This window comes from Lampetra fluviatilis, chromosome 44, assembly GCF_964198595.1.
Source record: "Lampetra fluviatilis chromosome 44, kcLamFluv1.1, whole genome shotgun sequence".
NCBI classification, from domain to species: Eukaryota; Metazoa; Chordata; class Hyperoartia; order Petromyzontiformes; family Petromyzontidae; genus Lampetra; species Lampetra fluviatilis.
Genome location: NC_136318.1, coordinates 3,734,538 through 3,757,489, shown reverse-complemented (window position 1 = coordinate 3,757,489; position 22,952 = coordinate 3,734,538). Strand labels below are relative to the sequence as shown.

Sequence of the window (22,952 nt, the reverse complement as noted above, 5' to 3'; positions counted from 1 at the left end):
AGCAGGAGTGAGACGGCTCGTGGCATCTCGAGACAACGCGAGCATCCAGAATAAAACGAAACAAAATAAACTATTTTCATTTGACCAGGTAAGGGCCACTGAGCTGTATAGTTCTTTTTTCAGAAGCGAATTGCCACAAATGATAGCCCAATGAAGTGGCTTATCATGTGGAAATCTATAGCAGCCGAATATTCTAAACGCTTGTTTCTAAATGTGGAGGGAAACCCCGGAGGATCCGGAGAAAAATCCAGGCGACCACGGGGAGACGCGCAAACTCCAAATATAGAGCAGGCATCAGGGTCGGGACCGAATCCACGACCTCCTGTATAGCAGAAGCAAGGTAGTTAACATCTTGCCACTGAATAAACACATTCAAAACTGGAACGTCACCCCTCCTGGCTTTGACATTCCTCCTCCTTGAAGACACTGGTCGTGAAACCATCAGAACATCGCCAGAACACCACCGGAGCCGATGTGCACATCTTCATGAATGGAACATTAAAGACACAAGCCACAGGAGTGTGACTGGCCATGCCATCCAAACTCCAACAGAGTGAGTCATAGGAAAACGACGCGAACTCTCTCCTGAAGCCCTCTCGTCCTGGCGAGCAGACCTCGACATTGGCATCTACTCGTCATCTTGCTGCCATCATCTTACGCAGGAATAGAACCAGAGGTGTGGACTCGAGTCATGTGACTTGGACTCGAGTCAGACTCGAGTCATGAATTTGATGACTTGCGACTCGACTTGGACTTGCATAACAATGACTTTGTCCCACCTATGAGATGTGGACTCGAGTCATGTGACTTGGACTCGAGTCAGACTCGAGTCATGAATTTGATGACTTGCGACTCGACTTGGACTTGCATAACAATGACTTTGTCCCACCTATGAGATGTGGACTCGAGTCATGTGACTTGGACTCGAGTCAGACTCGAGTCATGAATTTGATGACTTGCGACTCGACTTGGACTTGCATAACAATGACTTTGTCCCACCTCTGAATAGAACTGACGAACGGGATGAGTGTTGTTGTTGTTTGCGTCTGCGCGCCACTGCCAATGCAGGATCAGCACCGAATGTTTTCGTGTTCACTTCAGCTGCCTCTGGCGACTCTGGGTGGGCCCTCGGATGTATGTTGAACTTCTTTCGCACCGTACGTAGCCAACCGCGCTAATCGGAGGTGCGGATGGCTCTCCGCATCGAGGAGACGACATCCATTGGGATCTCTCACTCAGCAGTGAATTAATGTATTACTCCACGTCTACGGCAATTATTTAGCTTTATTATCATTATACAGCAACATTACATCTGAATATAAACACAGTACACAATTGCTTGGAGTTATTTGATGCTGCCGTGGTTGTTGACGGTCCTCCACAGTCGACTGGCAGGTCCGCGTGCAGTGGAGCAAAGTGCAGGTAGCTCCCATCTCTTCCGAGCAATTGCCAGACCGTTACGTTTTTCACCTTGAGCGATGACAGTTCTTCGTTGAAAACCACCGCCACGGTCTTTCACGACCTCCTCAAACTCTGGCATTCGTTAATTCCCAGTTGCCCGCGCATCGCAGGGTCATTGAGAGCCCCGCGGCGGAGGCTTGGGTAGGAGGAGGCCTTCATCCAGCAGTGGATTTAACTTGTATGATGAATAATATGCGTGACTATTGTTACTCTCCTTCACCGAGGGCCCTATCTGCAAATCCAAACAAGGACCTTCATCTGTAGCCTTCAACCTGCAGCGCCCAAGCCACTGAAAGAGATCAACCCTCTGTTCACTCCGACTTAAGGGCCTTCCCAAAGGCCCGTTTCTCTCCATTCAACCCTACCACGGTCCTTCACAAGGGCCTTCCCGAAGGTCGGTCTCTCTCCAACCCCACAACGAACCTTCACAAGGTCCTTCCCGAAGGTCGGTCTCTCTCCAACCCCACCGCGGGTCCTTCACAAGGGCCTTCCCGAAGGTCGGTCTCTCTCACTCGAGGTGCCTTCGCTCGGGACCCAAGTGAAGGCCCCCAAGCGAAGCCCCCCCCCCGAGAGACGCCCCCCCCCCCCCGAGAGACGCCCCCCCCCCCGAGAGACGCCCCCCCCCGAGACGTCCCCCCCCGAGAGACGCCCCCCCCCCCCCGAGAGACGCCCCCCCCCCCCCGAGAGACGCCCCCCCCCCCGAGAGACGCCCCCCCCCCCCGAGAGACGCCCCCCCCCCCCCGAGACGTCCCCCCCCGAGAGACGCCCCCCCCCCGAGAGACGTCCCCCCCCCCAGCGAAGCCCACACCCCCCCCCCCCGAGCGAAGCCCCCCGCCCCCCGGACTTAGGGCCGGCCTCTCGACGCCCGGGGATCTCGCGTGAGCCACGAGCCGGAGGTGACGTTGGGAGCAGCAGCAGGAGGGGGGAGAGGGGGAGGAGGCTTCGCTATCAACACGGAGCCCCCTCCCACTCCACAGTCTACTCGCAGCCAGCGACCGCTCACCTCCTGCCCTGGAGCGCGTCCGTGTGAGCAACGAGGTGAGACCACCATCATCATCACCACCAACAACATTAACATCATCGTCGTTACCACCACCGCCTTCATCATCATCACTCTCACCCCGAGCCGCGATTCTTAGACCGTCCGCTCGCCTCTTTCTCCTCTTCACACGCCTGCCGTGGAGTGCGTCATCACCATCGTTAACATGACCATCATAATCACCATCATCGTTAACATCACCATCATCATTACCATCACCATTTATACCATCACCACCATGTATACCATCATCATTACCGTCATCAACGACTATTAAACATCATCATCATTATTAACACCGTCACTCATTACCACCATTGTAGAACACTGTCGTAACACTCAGAATCATCGTCGTCACCTTAATTAACATCATCATCACCATCACCACCACCATCATCATCACCATCAATCACCACCACCACCATCGTCACTCTCGGCAACCCCCACCGGAGAGCCGTTGCGGTGTGCGGGCTTCGAGTGCGCGGAGACGGCGGAGAATCCAGGCGAGGGCGAGGCTCGGGCGCCCATTTTCACGCGCTAGGCCCGCCCGTCGGAATGCGTTCGGCTCGCGTCTCACCGCGGCGGAGTTGAAGCGTGGCCCCTCTGTGGGCCCTCTGTGGGGCCTCTGTGGGCCCACTGTGGGCCCTTTGTGGGGCCTCTCGCGTGCCAGCGAGCTCCCACAGATCGCAACCGAGAGGGCACGGGGTGGTGGTGGTGGTGGTGTTGGGGGAGTCACCGTGGCCTCACGGTCGATGCGTTGGTGGAAGTTGAGGTCTTGCACGTGGTGCTCCGATCGCAAGGTAGAGGATGATGAGGGGGTGGATTAAATATGAAAGGAGGAGACGGAGCGGTGGAATATTGCGCGTGAATTGTTACTAGGATCGTGGGGGTGGAAGGCGTTGATCCATTCGGCAGTGGATTGAGCAAGACGGCTGATGATGATCGCGAGAAATAACACCGCCGTAGGGAGGCCTTCAATCCATTCAGCAGTGGATCGATGATGCTGATGGACACATGCACGTCCTACACATTTGGCGGTCTCTTTATATGAGTTGGTTTACCGGTTGTTGGTGATGGTGGCGATGGGGTGATGGTGGTGGTTTTGTCGTTGGCAGGCTGTTTAGGTTTTCTCAGGTGTGTTTGTACCGAGTGTAATTCGGCTGTGTTTCGACGTTTCGCTCCCGCTTGCTGTATTGGGAGCATTAAGGCAACTCTTGTGTACATTACATTTCATTCGGGTACACGGCACTCGGTCGAGAACAGAACTCGGCGTTCCCTTGCGTTGATTTTCAGAGCGAGGTACAATTCGATGGCTTTGATTGGGTCCCCTTTGTGTGAGCGACGACCACGAATTGGCCTTCGTCATTCACTGCCGGCGCGTCACAGCCGGGCAAACACAATGGCCAGGACTTTGAACGAAGGCCGCCGCCACCTGCTTCGGTTTCCACAAGATTATCAAAATGAACCGGAGGCCTCGTTCGACATTGTTGGGCCCCATCATGTCCCCGCGGTCTGGGTCTCACATAAATTAGTTTTTCTTCTTCAAAATCGCGGTTACGGAGCACCAGGCCCCTTGGGGGCTTCAAACGCCAAGCTGCCAGCAACAACCAGCACTGTTGGATTATTTTCCGTGGCCTGGTGGCAGGCCCCCAGTTGGGGCAGGGCCCCTGTTGAAGCAGGGCCCCCAGTCGGGGCAGGCCCCCCAGTCGGTGCAGGCCCCCCAGTCGGGACAGGCCTCCCAGTCGGGGCAGGCCCCCCAGTCGGGGCAGGGCCCCCTGTCGGGGCAGGGCCCCCCTGTCGGGGCAGGGCCCCTGTTGAGGCGGCTGTGAAGAGTGGGTAATGTTTTTGTTGTTCAACCACTGAGGGCGATGGCAACTGCACGAGGCCCATGTGCCAGGCTACTATAACGAGAGGTGTGAAATTGGACAACGGGGGATGGGGCATTTAATTACTCGTACCTGGGCCCATCCCAACCTTGCCACCACACAGGTCTAAGGAGTCATGACTCAGCTGGTTTATTAAGAGAATATCCGACGGCTGCATTTAAAACTCTTGTTATCGGTGTTAAAATGCCTGCAAAAAAATTGGCGGATTAGGTCCCCTCAAACCCCACTGAAAACTTAATTGTTCACCGCATGGCACTGTTATTTTTGATAATACAATTCCAAATTCTCATCGTTAATAGACGATGGTGTCTGGTGCCAGGTGAGGGGTGAGTGTCGCATCACCCACAGTCGTAGGGCAGCCTGCACTCAAGTGTACTGTCAAGACAGTGTCACTGTCGTCAACAGTGCTATATCTACTGCTGGATGAAGGCCTCCTCCCCCAAGCCATCGGCATCTTTCACGGTCTTGCGAAGTGGCGGTCCACCCTACTCCAGCCGCGATGATGATGGCCTGTGGTCTGGACCACAGGCCATCATAATCGCTGTTCTTAAAAGTCCATTCCAGTGTCTCTAACATTGTCCTTTGATCCCTGATCCACGTATTTTTGTAATTACAAGTGTATATCTCCCCATGCTTCTTTTCACACTTTTCAGCTTTTTTCCTATTTTTCTTGTCACCATTTTCACATTTTTGATCCATAAGTGATAGCGGGTAATATAAAATGTTATAAACACATTATTCTTTCATTGCATTGTCATTTCGCTTCTTATTATCAGGTTTAGTTCTTCTCGAAGCACTCTAACCGGAGAATGACTCTACAGATGCTGCCCCCAGTAGACTGACAGGCATGTATAGTTGCTTACATAGTGTTTATAGACGGTAAAAGCGGCACTAGTGTGGCTTGGGGTGCTCGCTAGGTGCAGGGCGTGTGATCGTGGGCAGGGATTGTGGTCAAGTTTCAAGTTCATTTATTAGGTATAGCCCTGTGAGCCATTCAGCTCTTGAATCGGGTGCAACCGCAACAAACAAAAAACAAAAACAAAAACATGAACAAAAAACATCTTAAAGTGAATATGTGACTAAGTGCAAACAGAAAATCCAAGAAAAGACACCGTACACCAACGCTAAGTGATGTGGCCAAGCCGTAGTGGCGTTTGCTGCTCATTGCAGAGGTTTGCTGTTCGAACCCAGATGTCCGCCCTGGTTAACACTGCGGGTGTATCGACTAAAAAATAGTGCGCGCCGTGTGCTTCACAGTGGATGTTACATTTCTCGTGACGTGATTTGAAGGAGAGTGGGGCACGTGTGAGGTGACCTCACGGCCCAAATTTGCCGAGCTTTGAATAATTCTTACTTTCAGTTTCATTTATTAGGCACAGCCCTGTGAGCCGTGCGGCTCTTGACTCGGGTGCAACCGCAACAAACAAAACCATGAACAAAGAAAAAAACAGGAAAAAACTGAAAAATCTTCCATAAAAAAACACCGTATATCCACTTACAGTGGGTAGAACCACATTAGCAACATCGCGCACTACTGGTAGACGGCACTTGTTTGTGAAACATCGGCTTTTGTGATTGCTTCGTGCGGTAAGATTGGTGTGAATACCAAATGTAAGTGCTTGGTGCTGTGGGTGGTGGTGTGTATGGAGGGGGAGGGAGTGTGGGGAGTGGTAGCGCTGCGCTACAAACCTGGCAACCCGAATTCGATTCCCGCTCGTGGCCACCAAACACCATTGAAGATTCTCTGAGCCAGTCCTGGATCTCTCATAGGTTGACTCAGACTTAAATGAGTACCTGGTTCATTGTGTAAACATCAACACTGGGGAGACGAAGGTGACCATGCGTGGTGCTGACCACCCACTCCATCATGTGTCGTACCGGCTTTCATCGGTGCTCGCTCACCACACTTGCCCTAAAAGTCTGTTAAGGCTACACTGGGGGATCTTTGTCTTTGCGGGGAGAGTGGCAAGAGAGTTGAGGTGGTCGCTGGGTGCGAGGTGATGAAATGCGACTTTGGGGGGTGGAGAGTGGAGGAGAGAGAGGCAGACGAACTGGCTAGCCGAGAGCCCTCCCAACAGCGAGCAGCAAACATCGTAAAAAAAAGAACGGGCTGCCCCCTTATAAATGTTTACAGCGGCACCGGAGTAAACACGGCGCAGACGTGATTCGCGGTTTTAAAATCGCAGTTGCCGAGCACAGGCCCAATGGCCCCAGGCAGCAAGCAACAAACAGCACGATGAAAGATGTAAAAGATGAGCGTTAGCGCGCTTATTGACTTGAGCAAGGTTATTGTGAGCGCTTGGGGAGAACAGAAGATGGGAGGGAATTATACGGTGGAGCGGTGAGAGTGGAGAAGCGGAACGGGGGGAAGTGTTTGTGGCCTGCAGTGTGGTGGGTGGGTTGGTGAGTGGGTGAGTGAGTGGGTGAGTGAGTGGGTGAGTGAGTGAGTGGGTGAGCGTCTTGTTGCGACCCTGAAGTGTGTTGGTTGAAGAGTCTCAGATGAAACAAGCCCGATAGACAGTCCTCAACATGGGTGAGTTATACTGGTAGGAACCCACTGGTTCCACCAGCCCACAGGGGATTATTGTGTCTGTCCGTCGTACAGGGAGGGGCTGGGAGGGTGGGGAGGGGCTGGGTGGGGAGGGTGGGGTGGGGCTGGGTGGGGGGTGGGAGGGGTGGGGCTGGGTGGGGAGGGGCTGGTCACCCCGTGGTGCCCTTATAAAACTCAATGTTTAACCTACTCACGCCGGCTTGTGCCCGCCCTCACAGTCGGCCATATTTGCGGAATACACCACGCCGCCGTTGACCCTGGCCATTGACCGAGCAACCCAACGTTCCTACCAGCTCCCTCCGCAGGAATGTGTAGTATGTCAGAACGGTAACCGTGTTAGTAGTTGTAAGGATTAGAAGAAAAGTGATAACGAGGCGACTGACCACCAAATGTGTGAGTGATGACCGAGTTAAGTAGGTGGGTGAGTGTCAGTTAATGGGAACGATAACAATGGAGTAACAAGGAAGGGACTGTCTGCTTGTAAGCGAGTTGACCGGATAGGTGAGCGAGAGGGTTGGTGGATGAGTGAGTGGGTTGTTGAGTGTCAGTTCACGGGGAAATTTACCATTGTAGTAGCAGTAGAAGAGTGATGAGGAGATGACTGGCCGCTAGTGAGTTACTGGAGAGAATCGGTGAGTGCTGGATCCATACTGGATCGTCAATCGATCTGACTGCGTTCCGTTGAGGTCTATCGCTACCGACAGCCCAGAGTTGAGGGTTTTCACTCTGTACAAAGTCAGCATTGAGTTTGCCCAACTTATTAAAGTTTTCATTTTCAAATGCATCTAAAAATTAATGAAATGGTGGTTCAAACTCTTAGGTTTTTTCGGTAAAAGTCACGTAGGTAAAAAATAAATAATAAACAATAAATAATAATAGAAAAAATAATAGAAATGGTTCAAAGCTACAGCCATGCAATTGCTCAGTGACGCCGCTGCTGTCAGAAGGGCATCCACGAGATGGAGTTCTGCTTTAGGGAGGTCCTCTGGAGCGTGTTTGACCTCCCGTACGCTTCCACGCTGTGTGGGTACAACCACTTTTTACCCCGCCACACGTGACCTACTGCTCGGCTAACTGTGCTGCGTGCATTTATACCGCTGATAAACTTTTTTCCACTTGCTACAACTGCCGTGCCGGGAGATGGAATCAAACGGGCGGCAACCTCTGGATTTCAAGTGCAGTGTACGCTGTTAACCCTCGCACCACGGCAGCGTGCTACGAACGTGAACGAAACTTTGCATCCCCTTCGAGGCGTACGCAAGAAGATCTGTGTTGTTGTAGCCCTCGTCGTTGCTACAGCACATTCCACCGCAGTGACTCAGTGCCGGAGGGTCTAAATTTAGCCAGCTGAGAGGCGGATTTATAAGGCAAAATAAAAAACACATGCTTCCCGACAGGCCACTCCGCACGGCACCACCACCACCCTCCTCGTGTTTACATCTTCACGGGCGAGGAGAGGCGCCGCCGCTAGTTCAACGCCGAGCTGCGGTGAACGCCGCGACCGACCGACGATGGGACGCGCGGTGTAGGTCGGTTCTTTTGTGGGCAGGATGAGATAAAGCCGACCTCGGGTTGTGACTGTGATGAACGGCCGAATAGCCCCGCATGTGCAGAAGAGATTGCCTACTCGTGCAGGCTTATTTTGGAATTTCGCTTTTGAATATTTTTTTTAATCTGAGGTTACGGGAGTTGAAATTGCCACGGGCGCTGGGCCTGCCCGGCCTGGTTTTGATGAAGCTGTTATTATTGTTATGGTGGTCGTGGTGTTGATGATGATGATGTCGATGTGTTCATGTGCTCATGGTGTTGATGATCACATTGAGAATGATGTGATATTATTGCACATTGCTCGTATATCCCGGGCGGATTAAATAGCCAGGAATTGGTTTCCGTGGTTGTGCGGTTGACTGATTTTCACAGTGGTTCACTTTTTTTGTAGTGGTTATGATTATAATAATTCTGATGTTGCAATGCCGTTGATAGTATGATCTGACTAAGGTAACGTGATGATGGTGTTGACTATGAGCGTGTTGTTAATTTGATGATAATAATGATGGGACTGATGATGATGGTGTTGATAAGTATGTTATTGACGCAGTGATGTTAATGTTAACCAGATGAGGGTGTTATGATGATAATGTTGATTTGACAATGGTGATGATGATGGTATTGTAATGATGTTAACTGTTGTGACGGTAATGAAGACATCGATTATGATCTTCTTGTTTGGCTGATGTTGTTGTAGAGCAACATTTATGATTTTACTTTGATTTGATAATTGAAGTGATAATTGCGTCATGAGTGTGTCGCCGTGACGATGCCTACTTTGTGTTTGTGAATCGGACAGCGAGTTACTATATTGTTCCACGGTCTGTTCTGGGTGACTACAGTTGCACACTGGAGACATTTAAATTTGGTGAGAAAAACAATCGGCATTACCCTTTCTGGCAATAATACATCGGGTGCGAAGATGTCCAACCACGAAATATTGCAAGGCATCGTGTCTGCATTAACGACACAAAGCACACGTGCTTTGATAATAATGTGAGCATTGTCTTGGAAAATGATTGGCCTGCACCAGAGACAGCCTTCTTTGGCTTGCACTCACCAGTGTTAAACCAGGGAATGCCAAAAGGTGAACAGCAGAAAGACAATGCTAAGTTCAAAGCATCAAAAGCTGAGGTTGAGCAGTTGTATCTATGGGGGGACCCCTTTTTGCCGGCATCAAATGTTTGAAAAAATAACAACATGCTTTACCCTTCCCGGCAATAATACAGGAGGCGTTAGACGCCATATTTCAAGGCACCGGATGAAACGTTTTCCATCTGTGTATCATCAGGTATCCACGTCTGCCGTGGTTTGTGCGCGGATGTAAGTGTAGGGTTGTGGCCGATAAGCTTCGCCAAAGCCAGTGATGTTCTGCGTCGAATATTTTACGAGCTTGTGTTGCCTCCGAAACGTCGCGATTTTTATTTTATTTTAATTTTACTTTTATTAATTTAAATTAGAATTTTTTACCTACGTGACTTTACCGAAAAAACTTAAGAATATGAATCCTTGCAGTCACGAAAGCTTCAAATCTAGAATTTTACGAGCTGTTTGTGACTTCTTGTGAACCCCTATTTGGCTTTCCAAGCATCCGTCATTGCGGTGGTGTTGATGATGTTGATGATGTTGATGATGTTGTGAATGACGCTGGCTGCGCTGTGCGGTAGGTGTGCGCGGAGCCAGGGAGCGAGGTGAGCGAGCCGCCTCGCGGCGCCATGAACAGCCAGGGCTCGGACCTGAGCGAGGAGGAGGATGCAGATGACAACGGGGAGGATGAGTACGAGCAGGTAACTTGCCCCCCCTGCTCCCTGACTCGCCCCCTCTCTCGCCCACTCACTCGCCCTCCCACTCACCCTCTCTCTCGCCCTCCCGCTCGCCCTCTCACTCGCCCTCTCACTCGCCCTCTCATTCGCCCTCCCACTCGCCCTCCCACTCGCCTTCTCTCTCGCCCTCTTGCCCTCTCTTCAAGGAGCATAAACCATCGCGTAAACTCCAGTCATCCTCGCAGGGACTTTTTACAAACCATCGGACAAAGACGGTCACTGCATCGCACGCTTTAAGATGCGCTTCTGCGGCTGTTTGGAACGCCCTTCCTATATAAGGAATCCACTGGAGCTCTGCACTTTTAAATCTAGATGGAAAAATGTTTTCTTTAGAACTGCTTTTCGTGTTTAGTTTGTTGTCCTTCCCCAGCACCTCCGATTCGCACAGTTGGCTATGTACGGTGCAAAAGAAGTTCTACATACGTACATACACTCGCTCATTCCCTCCCTCGCTCACTCACTCTTGTGTATGTACTATTAAGCCCTTGCCGGGCTTAATAGGTGCTCGCTAACAGCTCTTGCATCGACAGTCTGTGTGGGGGGGGGGGGGATACACGGGAGATCTTTGTTTTTACCTTTGCATGCGCAGGGCGACATCCGTGACTACTACGAGGGGGTGGACGGGGATGTGGACGACGTGGACGACGCGACCTTTGACCCCGAGGAGTACGAGTTCTCGTGCCTCTCGCACCGCGAGGCTGAGCGCCTCCTCTCCGACCTGCAGGGCAAGGCGGCCGCCACCCTAAAGGTGAGGTCACGGGCAGGGTCACGGGCAGGGTCACGGGCAGGGTCACGGGCAGGGTCACGGGCAGGGTCACGGGCAGGGTCACGGGCAGGGTCACGGGCAGGGTCACGGGCAGGGTCACGGGGCAGTGTGGGCAACTCGGCAATATTGTCACCAGATCTAGTGAGTTTTTGGGTTTATCTAGCGGCTAAATGGTTGTCAAAGCGAATAGTGACATCTGGTGACTTACCTTGAGGTTCGTTTGGCTACTTTCTCCTTGAAATAGGCGGTAGCACTATGACGGGATGATACAAGGAGGCATTGGGCTGTGGAGCATGTCAGAAACAGTCACGTGGGTCAGAGGGGTTCAGAGAGCAGACAGGGGTGTAAAGAGGAGACAGTAGGTCTGAGAGGGGACACGGGGTCATGGAGTGAGAGACACTAACTCTGGTTGCCCGAGTTACCCAGGCATGTGCCTGTGTTTATGTTTATGCTGCCGTGTCGTCTCGCCCGCCAGGTTCAGCCAGATGTTGCCAAGCTGGTGCTGGTGGCATGCCAATGGCGCTTGCACGACATGATGGAGAGGTGGGTCCATGCGCCGACCCGCGCCATCGCACGCAACGACCGTTGCGCGTCGCTTCGTCTTGGGGGAAACGTGATGTCAGAAGGGAACTGGGCCCGATTAGTTGTGCAAAGCATGGACAAAAAACACACGCCATTGGCCCGCGCCAGATGATAATGAAGTCAATCTTGCCACCCGGCCTCCAGGATTATTTGGAGCGAGCGTCGTGCAACGATCCACACTGGAGCGCCGCCGCGTCTCTTCCCAGGGACGGATTGAGTTGCGCGGCGATATCGCAGGTGTCACCGCCACGGCCGCCGGTCCGCATCGCGGCTAAGTTTAGCCAGAGCCGTGCAGTGTTTGCCGGCCTGTGGGGGGCTCTGGTTACCGCGTGCACAGCGGGGGGGGGGGGCAGAGGGGGTTGGGGGGTGGATTGTCGTCGAAGGGGTAGGAGAGGCTCAGCTCTCCGTCGGGTGTTCAGGTTGTGCCGCGTGTTGTTCGGCGTGATGTCTGATGCTTCGCTCCCGCGTACAAACCGTGGGTGGGGGGTGGGGGCAGGGGTGGTTTTGGAATTTCTTTATGATGAAGCCACCCATTCTTGGTTTCTTGGTTGAGTGGGGGGGCTTGTGAAATGTGAGGACGGTAGAGACATTTTCACGGCCAGTGGAAGCAATGCTGGTTAGGTACCAGCGTCAGAAACCATTTCTGCGTGGAACGCGTGTGTGTGTGGTGTGGCCCATGTGCCGCATGTGTGCTGCCGTGTTTTTCACGCATGTGCCACGTGTGTGGTACTCGTGCGACGCGTGTGTTTTGTTGGTGGTGTGTGTGCGCGACGACGTAGCATGTGTTGTGTCGGTGCCGTGTGTGTGACGCCACTTGTGCTGTGTGCCCACGATGTGTATCGGTAGGCACAGGACAAACCCACGCCAGCAATTCATCGAGGCCAAGGTCCTGCCTGGACAGACCAAGGCCGTGAGTCTCTCCTTCACTCGCCTCTCCGCAGGGTCGCTGCTGCAGTGCAGTACAACGAATATTACCGCGTTCTCTGGATTGTAAGGTGTTCCGGAGAGCAAGACGCATCCCCAACTTTTGCCTTGGCATGTGTACAGGGGAAAAATTGTGTCTTCGTAATGCAGAGAATATAATAGTTCAGTGCATTTGGTGTTCGCTACATTGTTATTGCACAGGACCATGATGAGAGCGCTGTTCTTCACAGACGGATTCAGTCTTCCACAAGGCAGCAATATTGCTGTAATCCTCGTGGAGTAATTTGCAGTGTCATTTATTTTATTTTGCGATTATTGAACCATTACGCCAACACAATGACCTATTCCTTATGAATGATGTCACGTGATCTTTAACATCCACTGAGTCAAGCGGACGGTTCGTACCTGTATGGCTAATCCATACCACAGTATTAACCGGGGTAGCCGACTGTGAACCTTTGCACCAAGCGGCAGATGTGCTACAACTGGCCGCTACTCGCATTCGTAGCCGCCACATAATCCGCTGTGGGTTTATATCGCGTATAATAGGGGTGCCGTGGTGGCTGTGCAGTAGTTCGTGGGTTCATTCCCGACCCTGACGGTGCCTGTATGTTTGGAGTTAGCGCGTTTTCCCCGCGGTCGTGTGGATTATTCTCCTGGTTTTCCCTCCAGATTTATAACCATACTTTAATATGATTGGGCTCGACCTATATATTGCCACATGGTGATCAGCCACTTCGATGAGCTATCAAGTGTGGCCAGGTTATCTCTTCAAAAAAGAGCTTGTAGCCCAGTGGGCTTGACCTGGTAAATAAAAAGTTTTTACTTGAAGTGTCACGGGGTAATTGTTTTTTTACCCTTCCATCTGGCAACAAAACTGACAACTTTTGCGCCTGACACCTATTGCGCCTTTTGGCGTCATCTGGTCCAACCCATGTGAGACTAGGCTCTAAGGAAAGCTGTCTCGGGTGTGGACCAATCAACTTCAAGGACAGTGCACATTATCAGAGTTATGTTTTTTGTTTGCATTACGACTACAGGTATTGTGGTCTATGCAAACATGACTCCTTGTAAAAAAGGTGTCAGTTTTGTTGCCAGATGGAAGGGTAAAAAAACAATTGTCACGGGGTAGTCGAGGGCTTGGTGTGCGTCTGCGTGCGACGATGGCCTCGTGTGACGCGTTTCCCCTCCGCGCCTCCTCCAGCCGAGCAGCACGCAGGGCCAGCATTGCGGCGTCTGCCTGCAGCCGACGCGGCGCGAGACCCTGATCAGCCTCGCCTGCCAGCACGCGTACTGCAAGGCATGCTGGGAGGAACACTGCCGTGTGCTGGTGCGAGACGGCGTGGGCGTCGGTGAGTCGGGGGCGGGTGGCTGGACGGGCGGGCGGACAAGGGAGTGGGGCGGACTGAGCTTGACGCCGTGTGAAGTGCGGTATCCAAGGGGTGGGACGGTTGTGGTGCTTTTTTTTTTTTTACAGACGGGCCACTGACCAGTTGCATAAAACACCTGGAGTGGAAAATCTCCCTGACTTCCTGGATTTTTAGTCTGACTTCTTTGATCCTGATGATGCTTGGCGTAGTTTCCAACGAAGCATCGTAGCTAATTGCTGCGAAATTTGGTTTGTGAGAAATGTTCTGCAATTCGCCCACAGTTAACGAGCTGAAGCAGTGGTAATGGGCGCGTTGTTAAACGCTTGTACGCCCCCCCCGCGTGACAGTCTGTTTGGATGTGTCGGGTGGTGGAAGGTCTCACATTTTTTTTAGTCCAGATCATTACGTGGCCTAACCTAAAAATCATCTGAATCATGGAATTGGCTGAGAAAACCTACATGTTTATGTACCTTCTTGGTTCTTTCGGTAAAGTCACGTAGAAGGGAAATAATAAAAATAAAACATAATAAAATAATATAGTGAGAATTATTTTATAATGTTTTATTTTTATTATTTCCCTTCTACGTGACTTTACCGAAAGAACCAAGAAGATGAATCCCTGCAGTCACGAAAGCTTTAAATCGAAATGTTTATGTACATTTAGATATGTCTGCATGTGCATATGTCTGTGTATGTGTATGTGGGGAGCGGTAGTAGAGTGGTAGGCACACTGCCCGACAAACCCGGTGAAACCCAAGTTCGAATCCTGCTCAAGGCCAGCATCGGTGGTGAACATTTAGACCGGTCCTGGGCTTCCCTCGAGTTGACTCGGCCTTGAAATCTGTATTTGGCACGGTGTGTAAACATCAGCACCGGGGCGACAAAGGCGGTCGGGCGTGGTCCTGGCCACACCTCCCCACCCCCTTGTCCACCGTTGTGGCCTTTAGCATGGTCCCCATCCCCGTTCAGCACGCTTGGCTACGAACAGTGCGAAAGAAGCTTACATAGGTGCTCGCGAACAGCATTGGCCCCGACAGTAGGCGTCTATGGTGGGGGGTGTCTGTGTGCTAATATTCACGTGTGTGTGTATGTGTGTGAGTGTGTAGGTATCTCCTGCATGGCCCGTGATTGCCACGTGCGTGCCCCAGAGGACTTTGTCTTCCCCATGCTGGGCGAGGGGGAGCTGCGCGACAGATACCGCAGGTTCCTCTTCCGCGACTACATCGAGGTGCGCAGCCACACACATCACCGCCTACGACCGCCACCACCACAGCAAAACCACCGCCATCATCGTCAATACCGCCACCATAGTCGTAACCACACCACCACTACCGCAGCAACACCGTCTTCATCTTCATTACTGCCACAACCGCTATCGACATACTACCACTGCCGCCACTACCAACATAACACCACCACCGTCGCCACTATTGCAGCAACGCCACTGTTGTCATTACCTCTACAATGCCGTCACTACAACTACAATCGCAACAATACCACCACCGTAACCACCACCACTACAGAAACACTACCACGTCATCGTCATGTCCACTCATCATACGAACAGATCCAATCAGTCCCACGTGACAGCCACGCGTGTCACACAGGGCTACGCGTTATGAACTGCGTTATGAATTGGCGTGCGTTGTGCGTGCGGTGTGCGTGCTGTGCAGTCGCACTACCAGCTGCAGATGTGCCCGGGGCCCGACTGCCCCGTGGTCATCCAGGTCGGGGAGCCCAAGGCGAGACGCGTGCAGTGCAGCCGCTGCAGCCACGCGTTCTGGTGACACACGCACCTACACACGCACACGTACGCGCCTACACGTATGCACCCGCACACACGCACCCGCACACACGCACCCACACACACGCACCCACGCACCCGCACACACGCACCCGCACACACGCACCCGCACACACGCACCCGCACACACCCGCCCGCACACACACGCCTGCACACACACCTGCACATACACACCACACATACACACATACATACCTACACATACACACACGCACACCTACACATACGCACACATACACGCATGCACGCACACCCGCACACACGCACCCGCACACACGCGCACCTGCACACCTGCACAAGACAAAGACGAAGATCCCCTGTATAGTCTCAACAGACATTTGGGACAAGTGCTGTTAGCGAGGAGCACCTATGAAGGCCAGCACAGCACACGTGGGGGTGGGTTACCAGCACCACGCCCGTCGCCTTTGTCTCCCTAGTGGCGATGTTTACACACCGCACCTGGTACTCATTTGAGGCTGAGTCGACCAATTGAGGCCCAGGACGAGTTCGTCACTGGTGTTGGCTGTGGGTTGGACTCGCACTCAGGACGTTGGGTTTATAGCGCAGCGCGCTAACCGCTACACTTCCACTCCCTATAAACACACAACCTAGATAGATATTCCCTAGCCTTTAACAGAATGTAGGGGCAAGTGCTGTGAGCGAGCACGTACACACACCTGCATACACATCCACCTACAAAGACAAAGATCCCAGGTATAGCCTTAACAGAATGTAGGGGCAAGTGCTTTGAGCGAACACCTATGAAGGCCAGCACGGCACACGAGGGGATGGGTGGCCAGCACCACGCCCGGCCGCCTTTGTCTCCCCAGTGGCGATGTTTACAAACAGCACCAGGTACTAATTTGAGGCTGAGTCGACCTAGGGAAGGCCCACGACCGGTTCCTCCTACACCCACACACGCATGCACACAAAGACAAGGTTCAATGATGAGACAGGGATCCTCCATATGAAGCCTTGTACAGACTGTTGGGGCTAAGGGGGTGATGTGGTCAGAACCACCGTAGCCACTGGGGAGACGAAGTAGCGCACCTGGTGAATTCGTCCTGCGTGTGTCTGTGTGTGCGTACCTGCATGTGTCAGTACCTGCATGTGTGATAGCTGCGTGTGTGAGTACCTGCATGTGTGATAGCTGCATGTGTGTGTATCTGCGTGTCTTTTTTGTGTCTAACTTTACACGTCTCTGTCTTTGTATGTGCGTGTGTTTTCAACTCTGCTGTGCGCGTGTGTAACTCTTGTGTGTGCGTCTGCTGTGCCGGTGTGTAGCTTTAAGTGCCGTCATATGTACCACGCTCCCACGGACTGCAACACGATCCGCCGGTGGCTCACCAAGTGTGCCGATGACTCGGAGACCGCCAACTACATCAGCGCGCACACCAAGGATGTGAGTGCGGTGCCCATTGTGGTGCCAGGTACCGTGCCCAGTGGCGCTAAGTGGGGTCGGTGCTAAGCGCGTGGCGCTCGGCGCGGTGGTCAGTATGTCGCACTCGGTGTGGTGCCCAATGTGGTAAGACCATTGGTGCTGTGTGTGTTGTTGTGCCAGTGCGTGAGACTTCACCGTTGCCTGCGTGCATTGTGTTTCCTGCTTTGTGTGTTCTAACTCTGTGTTGCTGTGCCCCACAGTGTCCCAAGTGCAATATCTGCATTGAGAAGAACGGAGGCTGTAACCACATGGTGAGCGACGTCTTGACGGCGGCCTTGGCACGACCGCGCGGTTTTAAGAGTAACGACGCTCGAGCAAAATGTGCTTCGATAGCCTCAGCGGTGGCGGCCACCTCGCGATGGAAGCACTAATTGAGTTCATGTCTCCTAACGAGCTGTTCTGCTCCCTTCCCTCCACCCGCTCCGCCCTGTTCCCCCCCCTCCTCTTCCGTGTGTCTCGACTGGCCGCCTCCACGCGGAACCACAGCAATGCTCCAAGTGCAAGCACGGTGAGTGGTGCACGGCTCTCGCGCATTACCCCGTGGGTCGACGTGTCTCTACCACCACCACCACCATCATCATCACCACCACCATCATCATCACCACCATCATCATCACCACCATCATCATCACCACCATCACCACCACCACCACCATCATCATCGTCACCACCACCACCATCAGCTGGGTGCTGGTGGCTCCGCACGCCCGTAAACCAGCACGGCCGCGTGGCTCGGCTGTAGAGAGAGCGGCTCCCAAATCGGAAGGTGGCGAGTTAAAATCCTGGTTGGGAGTCGACTCGACCCATCATCCCTCCGTCCGGGGTCGATACAACGAGTACCATTTTGTGTGGGGGGTGGACATCAATAGTGGTGTTGTCCTATGGATAGACTAGCCCTCCGCCATTGGAATGTCGAAATTCAGACTCAGAATGTTTAATTATTCTGGATAAATCCGATGTGTTATGAAGCACTGGCATTTAGTGCCAGCACTGGCATTAAACGGGGCGGTAAGCAGGAGGTGAGCAACCTCAAAGCTCATTCGAGCAGCGGGAAATCTCTCCCGTTCTAATCCAGCACCGTGGAGGGCGGCGGGTTGGCGGATCGTAAGTGTCGCCGCCGCTGACTCGCCCGCCATCCGCTGTGCGCGCAGACTTCTGCTGGATGTGCCTGGGCGACTGGAAGACGCACGGCAGCGAGTACTACGAGTGCAGCCGCTACAAGGAGAACCCCGACATCGTGAACCAGAGCCAGCAGGCGCAGGCGCGCGAGGCCCTCAAGAAGTACCTCTTCTACTTCGAGAGGGTGAGGGGGGTGCGGAGCGAGAGGGTGCACGGGTTACTCCGCCGGTGGGAGATGGAGCGCGGTTTTGGAGGTCGATCGGTGGTGGGCGTCGCCGTCGGAGGGTGGCGGTTAGGTCAGAGGGCAGCAGAGGTTCACCGAGATCTCTGGAAAACGGTAGCGTAGCGGGTAGCACACGCTGCGCTACGAACCTGGTCACCCGAGTTCGATTCCCACTCACCGCCAACACCAGTGACGATTATCTGTACTGATCCCGGGCCTCCCCTAGGTCTACTCTGCCTCATATGAGTACCTGGTGCGATGTGTTAACACTGCCACTGGGGAGACAAAGGCAGTCGGGCGTGGTGCTGGCCACCCACCCCTTCGTGTGCCGTGCCTGACTTCATAGGTCCTCGCTAACAGCACTTGCCCCAGCAGTCTGTTAAGGCTATACGGGGGGGATCTTTGTTTTTATTTGTCCACTCAGTGGGAGAACCACAATAAGAGCCTGCAGCTGGAGGCCCAGACGTACACGCGTATCCAGGAGAAAATAACGGAGCGCGTCATGAACAACCTGGGCACGTGGATCGACTGGCAATACCTTCAGAATGCAGCCCGCCTGCTCGCCAAGGTGGGCACTGCTCACCCACTCGCTCACTCACTAACCTGACCCTCACCCTCGCCATCGCACTCACCCGCTCACCCACCTGCCAACCCTCATTCTTATCCACACCCGGTTCCTTAGCCTCACCTGCACCCTCACTATCCCACCTGCCTGCTCACCCACGCGCCAACCCTCCTCCCCTGCACCCTCACAATCCGCCCCCACCTTCTCACCCACCCGTCATCTCAACTCGCCCACAACCTTCACTCTCACCCACCGGCCAATGCTCCTCATCCACACGCTCACCTGCACCCTCGCACCACTACTCTGACCCTCAGAGTACCACACCAGCTCTCACCCCCCACTGCCCTTTCACCCGTCTTTGTGTTTGTGCGTTCCTGTGTTGTTCACAAGCCCTCATGTGCCCGTGTGTGTGTGTGTATGCAGTGCCGGTACACACTGCAGTATACCTACCCTTACGCGTACTACATGGAGGCCGGGCCACGCAAACGACTTGTGAGTGACAACATCGTCCTCCCCTCCTCCTCGCACGCCCAATAGGCGCTTGCAGCACCGTCCACCCGGTCGCGCTCCTGCCACACGCGCGCGCGTTGGCTTCCACCAACGTACGAGTGTGCGTCCGTTTGACAGAGGGAGTGATGGTCTGTGCCCAGCGGTGGGGCGCTGTGGTTGGCACTACACTGCGCCCCAAACCTGGCGACCGATGTTCGATACTCGGCCGTGAGCGATAATCTGAACCAGATCTGGGCCCCCTCCCCACGTTCGACTCGGACTTTAATGAGTCCCTGCTGCTGCTGTGTATGAAAAAAAACACATGGACGCTGGGGAGACAAAGGCGGGTCACTGCATCGCACGCTTTTAGATTCGTTTCTGCGGCCGTCTGGAACGCTCTTCCTTTCGATATTAGGAAGCCACTGGAGCTATGCACTTTTAAATCATCATCTAGATTGAAACCTCATTTCTTTAGAACTGCTTCTTGTGTTTAGTTTTTGTCCCTCCCCCACACCGGCGGATAGCACGGTTGGCTACATCAACATACATACAGGCAGCGGGCATGATGTCAACTACACCGTGTGCTTGTTTGTCACGCCTGCCTTTGTAGGTGCTCTTACAGATCTTGCCTTATCAGTATGTACATTTTACAGGGGGTCTTTCTGTAACTGTGTGTGTGACTGATGTAACTGTGTGAGGCAGTGTATGTGTCCTATCTGTCTTACATGTATGAACCGTTTGCGTGTGTGTCCCCGTCCGCCTGTATGCAGTTCGAGTACCAACAGGCACAGCTCGAAGCCGAGATTGAGAACCTGTCCTGGAAGGTGGAGCGAGCAGACAGCTACGATCGCGGGGTGAGCGCTTTTGCACGCACTGCCCTTGTGTCACTCCACTGCTGGATAAGGGCCTTCCCGCCACTCCGTGTGGGCCGTGGACGTTGTTTGACCTTACTTCACCAGGCGGGTCAATGTTCGTTTTTGGCGAAGGTGGGGAGCATTGACGTGGTAGCGTACAAGTACGGGACTACTGCTGCCTGCCGTGTAGCTATATTATAATATTATAATCAGCTGCTGTCCGTGGTGGTCGCCCATCCAGACGGTATATCAAGGCTCAACGCTGCTTGGCTTCCGCGCCCTGACACCCAGGCACTTTCTAGTTGGTTGGGTCATACACATTAATGATGATGATGAAGGTAAAGGTGCAACCCTGCAACGGCTAGTTCACGCCACTGCTAGCATAAGAGGGCATATGGCCTACTCTTCCAGGCTGGCCACACGGCCCGAAAGAGGTGGGTGCACCCACGCGCGACCTCCCGGTCGACTAACTGCGGTTGGTCACTGCTGGATGGACAGCGGACGCAGTGGGGAGGGATTTCGGAAACCTGCCCCATTGTTTCAACTGCCATTAACGCCACGGCAGTCAGCTGATGCGGATGTCGATGCTAACGGTGTTAATGATGAGGGGGATTGTGATTGTGTTCGTTTGTCGTCAGGACCTTGAGAACCAGATGAACATCGCGGAGAAGAGGAGACTCACGCTGCTCAAAGACTTCCACGACATGTCCTGAGTGGCACAGGGAATGCACGCACGCACACACCACCCACACTCGCGTGTAAGCACACATGCCGAAACACGCATTCACGCCCACTCCAGTGTGTGAAGACGCCAGCACACACATACACACCTGTTGGAACGCACAAACACACCTATGCCCACACCTGCCGGAGTTGTGTCGAAGACCCCGACGCACGGCACACACACACACACACCCGAACTCTCTTGCCACACGCACACCCGACTTGCGCACTCATGCCGGCACGTGCGCGCAGCGCGTGCCGTCACAGACCCACATCGGAATGCATCGACGCTCGCGGCAGCGTTACCGACTGGCGACCGCACTCTTGCACGCGCGCCCTCCTGACCTTGCGCCCGTGCGGCACGCGCGCCACTGCTCCCAGCGCGTGCGCAAGCGAGAGTTTCCTCGCCCACCTTGTCTCTCTGCGCGCGAGTGAGCGCGGCGCGGTGCAAAGATAAGGTTCTCGGGGGAGAGAAGCATGGCACCACCTCGAGACCCCCCCCCCCTCCCTCCTGCCTCTCGTCCCTGCTACCGCTTTTCCACTGCACAACTTGAGCCGCGCCGGGGCCTTGCTGAGCCAAGCCCGGCACGGTTCGGGACGGCGCAAGATGGAGGCGCTAACCGCTGACGTTGCACGCAGCGAACGAGTCATTCGCCCTGTCCCTGGGCAAAGTTTTTAATGGTTTGGTTCTGGCTTGGCTTGGAAATTGGCCAGTGGAAAAACAACCCGTACCATGAGGGGGACCAGTGATGGCTCTGATCGGATCGGCCAGTGGGAAAAAAGGTATAGCTTGGCTCTGGGGCGCACCGACCCTCCTCACCACCTACAACCGGATCCTGACCCTCAAGCCAGATACAACCACTGAGCGGAGTCAAACACAGTCCACACACCTAGGGGGCTCTACAAGGGGGGAGGGCTATTGACCTCGGGCCACCAAATAACCTGGTTTGGCCAAGACAGGTCCTGGTGGTTTCAGAAAAGCTGCCCCCAGTGGTCCCCCCGTCCCCCGCCCCCAATTTAACCTCTCTCATTGGACAGACTGCTGGCTTCATTTGTGTGTTAAATGAAGCCACCATGCGTGCGATCCCCTTGACTACAGCTCCTCCACGCAGTTAAACCCACTTTCTGTGCTACCCTCTCGGCTACAGCTGCCCATCGCCTTGGCTACAGCTCCTCATCGCAGTAGATGCTGCCCTGCTTCTAACATCTGCGGCATCATCACAGCCCCTACCATGTGGAATCTGTCAGACCACCAAAACTTTTAAAATGCCTCTCCCTCCCAGTCCCCCAGCCAACCTCTTGAGGGGGGGGGAATCCCCCCCCTTGCAATACCCAAATCCTCCCCCCCCCCCCATCGGTCTGAGTTGTGATGTCGGTGCAGCTGGGCATGCTGCCGTTTCTGATGTCGCGTGGACGATTTGATGTCTCCCGCTCTGCACCGAGAGGGTTCGTTGGGGTTTAATTTTCTCATTATTGTTACTGTATTATTATTTTTCTTGTTTTTGTTTGTATTCGCAGGTTGTACTAATTTATAGCGAATTAAAAAAAACGAAATAAACCTTGTACAAATTTTATCGCGAGCTTTGTCCCGTCCGTGTGCGCGTCTTGACTCGCAGGTCTGACCCAGACTGGACATGGACACTTGCCGAGGTGGGAGGAGGGTAGGGGTAGTGTTGAAATTTCAAGCTCTTTAATTTAACCAGGGCCCTACTTTGTTCTCCGCTTGTTGCTGGGGTGCGTGGTTGTAATCTGGCAGGCCGCCCCGGTAATTACCGCGGGTGCGC

The 22,952-nt window shown here is 53.6% G+C and overlaps 1 protein-coding gene across 1 annotated transcript; it reads left to right on the top strand.

Annotated features, from left to right (window-relative positions):
- Positions 1 to 2,343: 2,343 nt before the first annotated feature.
- On the top strand, positions 2,344 to 22,742 carry ARIH2 (ariadne RBR E3 ubiquitin protein ligase 2). The gene is made up of 16 exons (XM_078876484.1): positions 2,344 to 2,499; positions 10,153 to 10,272; positions 10,898 to 11,056; positions 11,550 to 11,617; positions 12,503 to 12,566; positions 13,785 to 13,932; positions 15,057 to 15,178; positions 15,624 to 15,733; positions 17,039 to 17,156; positions 17,396 to 17,446; positions 17,682 to 17,703; positions 18,347 to 18,498; positions 18,962 to 19,105; positions 19,526 to 19,594; positions 20,362 to 20,445; positions 21,084 to 22,742. The coding sequence occupies exons 2-16, from the start codon at positions 10,201 to 10,203 to the stop codon at positions 21,156 to 21,158; spliced, it is 1,458 nt and encodes a 485-aa protein (XP_078732610.1). The 5' UTR covers positions 2,344 to 2,499; positions 10,153 to 10,200; the 3' UTR covers positions 21,159 to 22,742.
- Positions 22,743 to 22,952: the final 210 nt, after the last annotated feature.

What these genes read in the sequence shown, in the direction of transcription:
- ARIH2 (XM_078876484.1), top strand. Translation starts at nt 10,201, where the DNA reads ATGAACAGCCAGGGCTCGGACCTGAGCGAGGAGGAGGATGCAGATGAC. An exon ending in TCAGCGCGCACACCAAGGAT is followed by an intron (nt 17,157 to 17,395) that starts GTGAGTGCGGTG and finishes TGTGCCCCACAG; the next exon opens with TGTCCCAAGTGCAATATCTG. An exon ending in ATGCTCCAAGTGCAAGCACG is followed by an intron (nt 17,704 to 18,346) that starts GTGAGTGGTGCA and finishes CTGTGCGCGCAG; the next exon opens with ACTTCTGCTGGATGTGCCTG.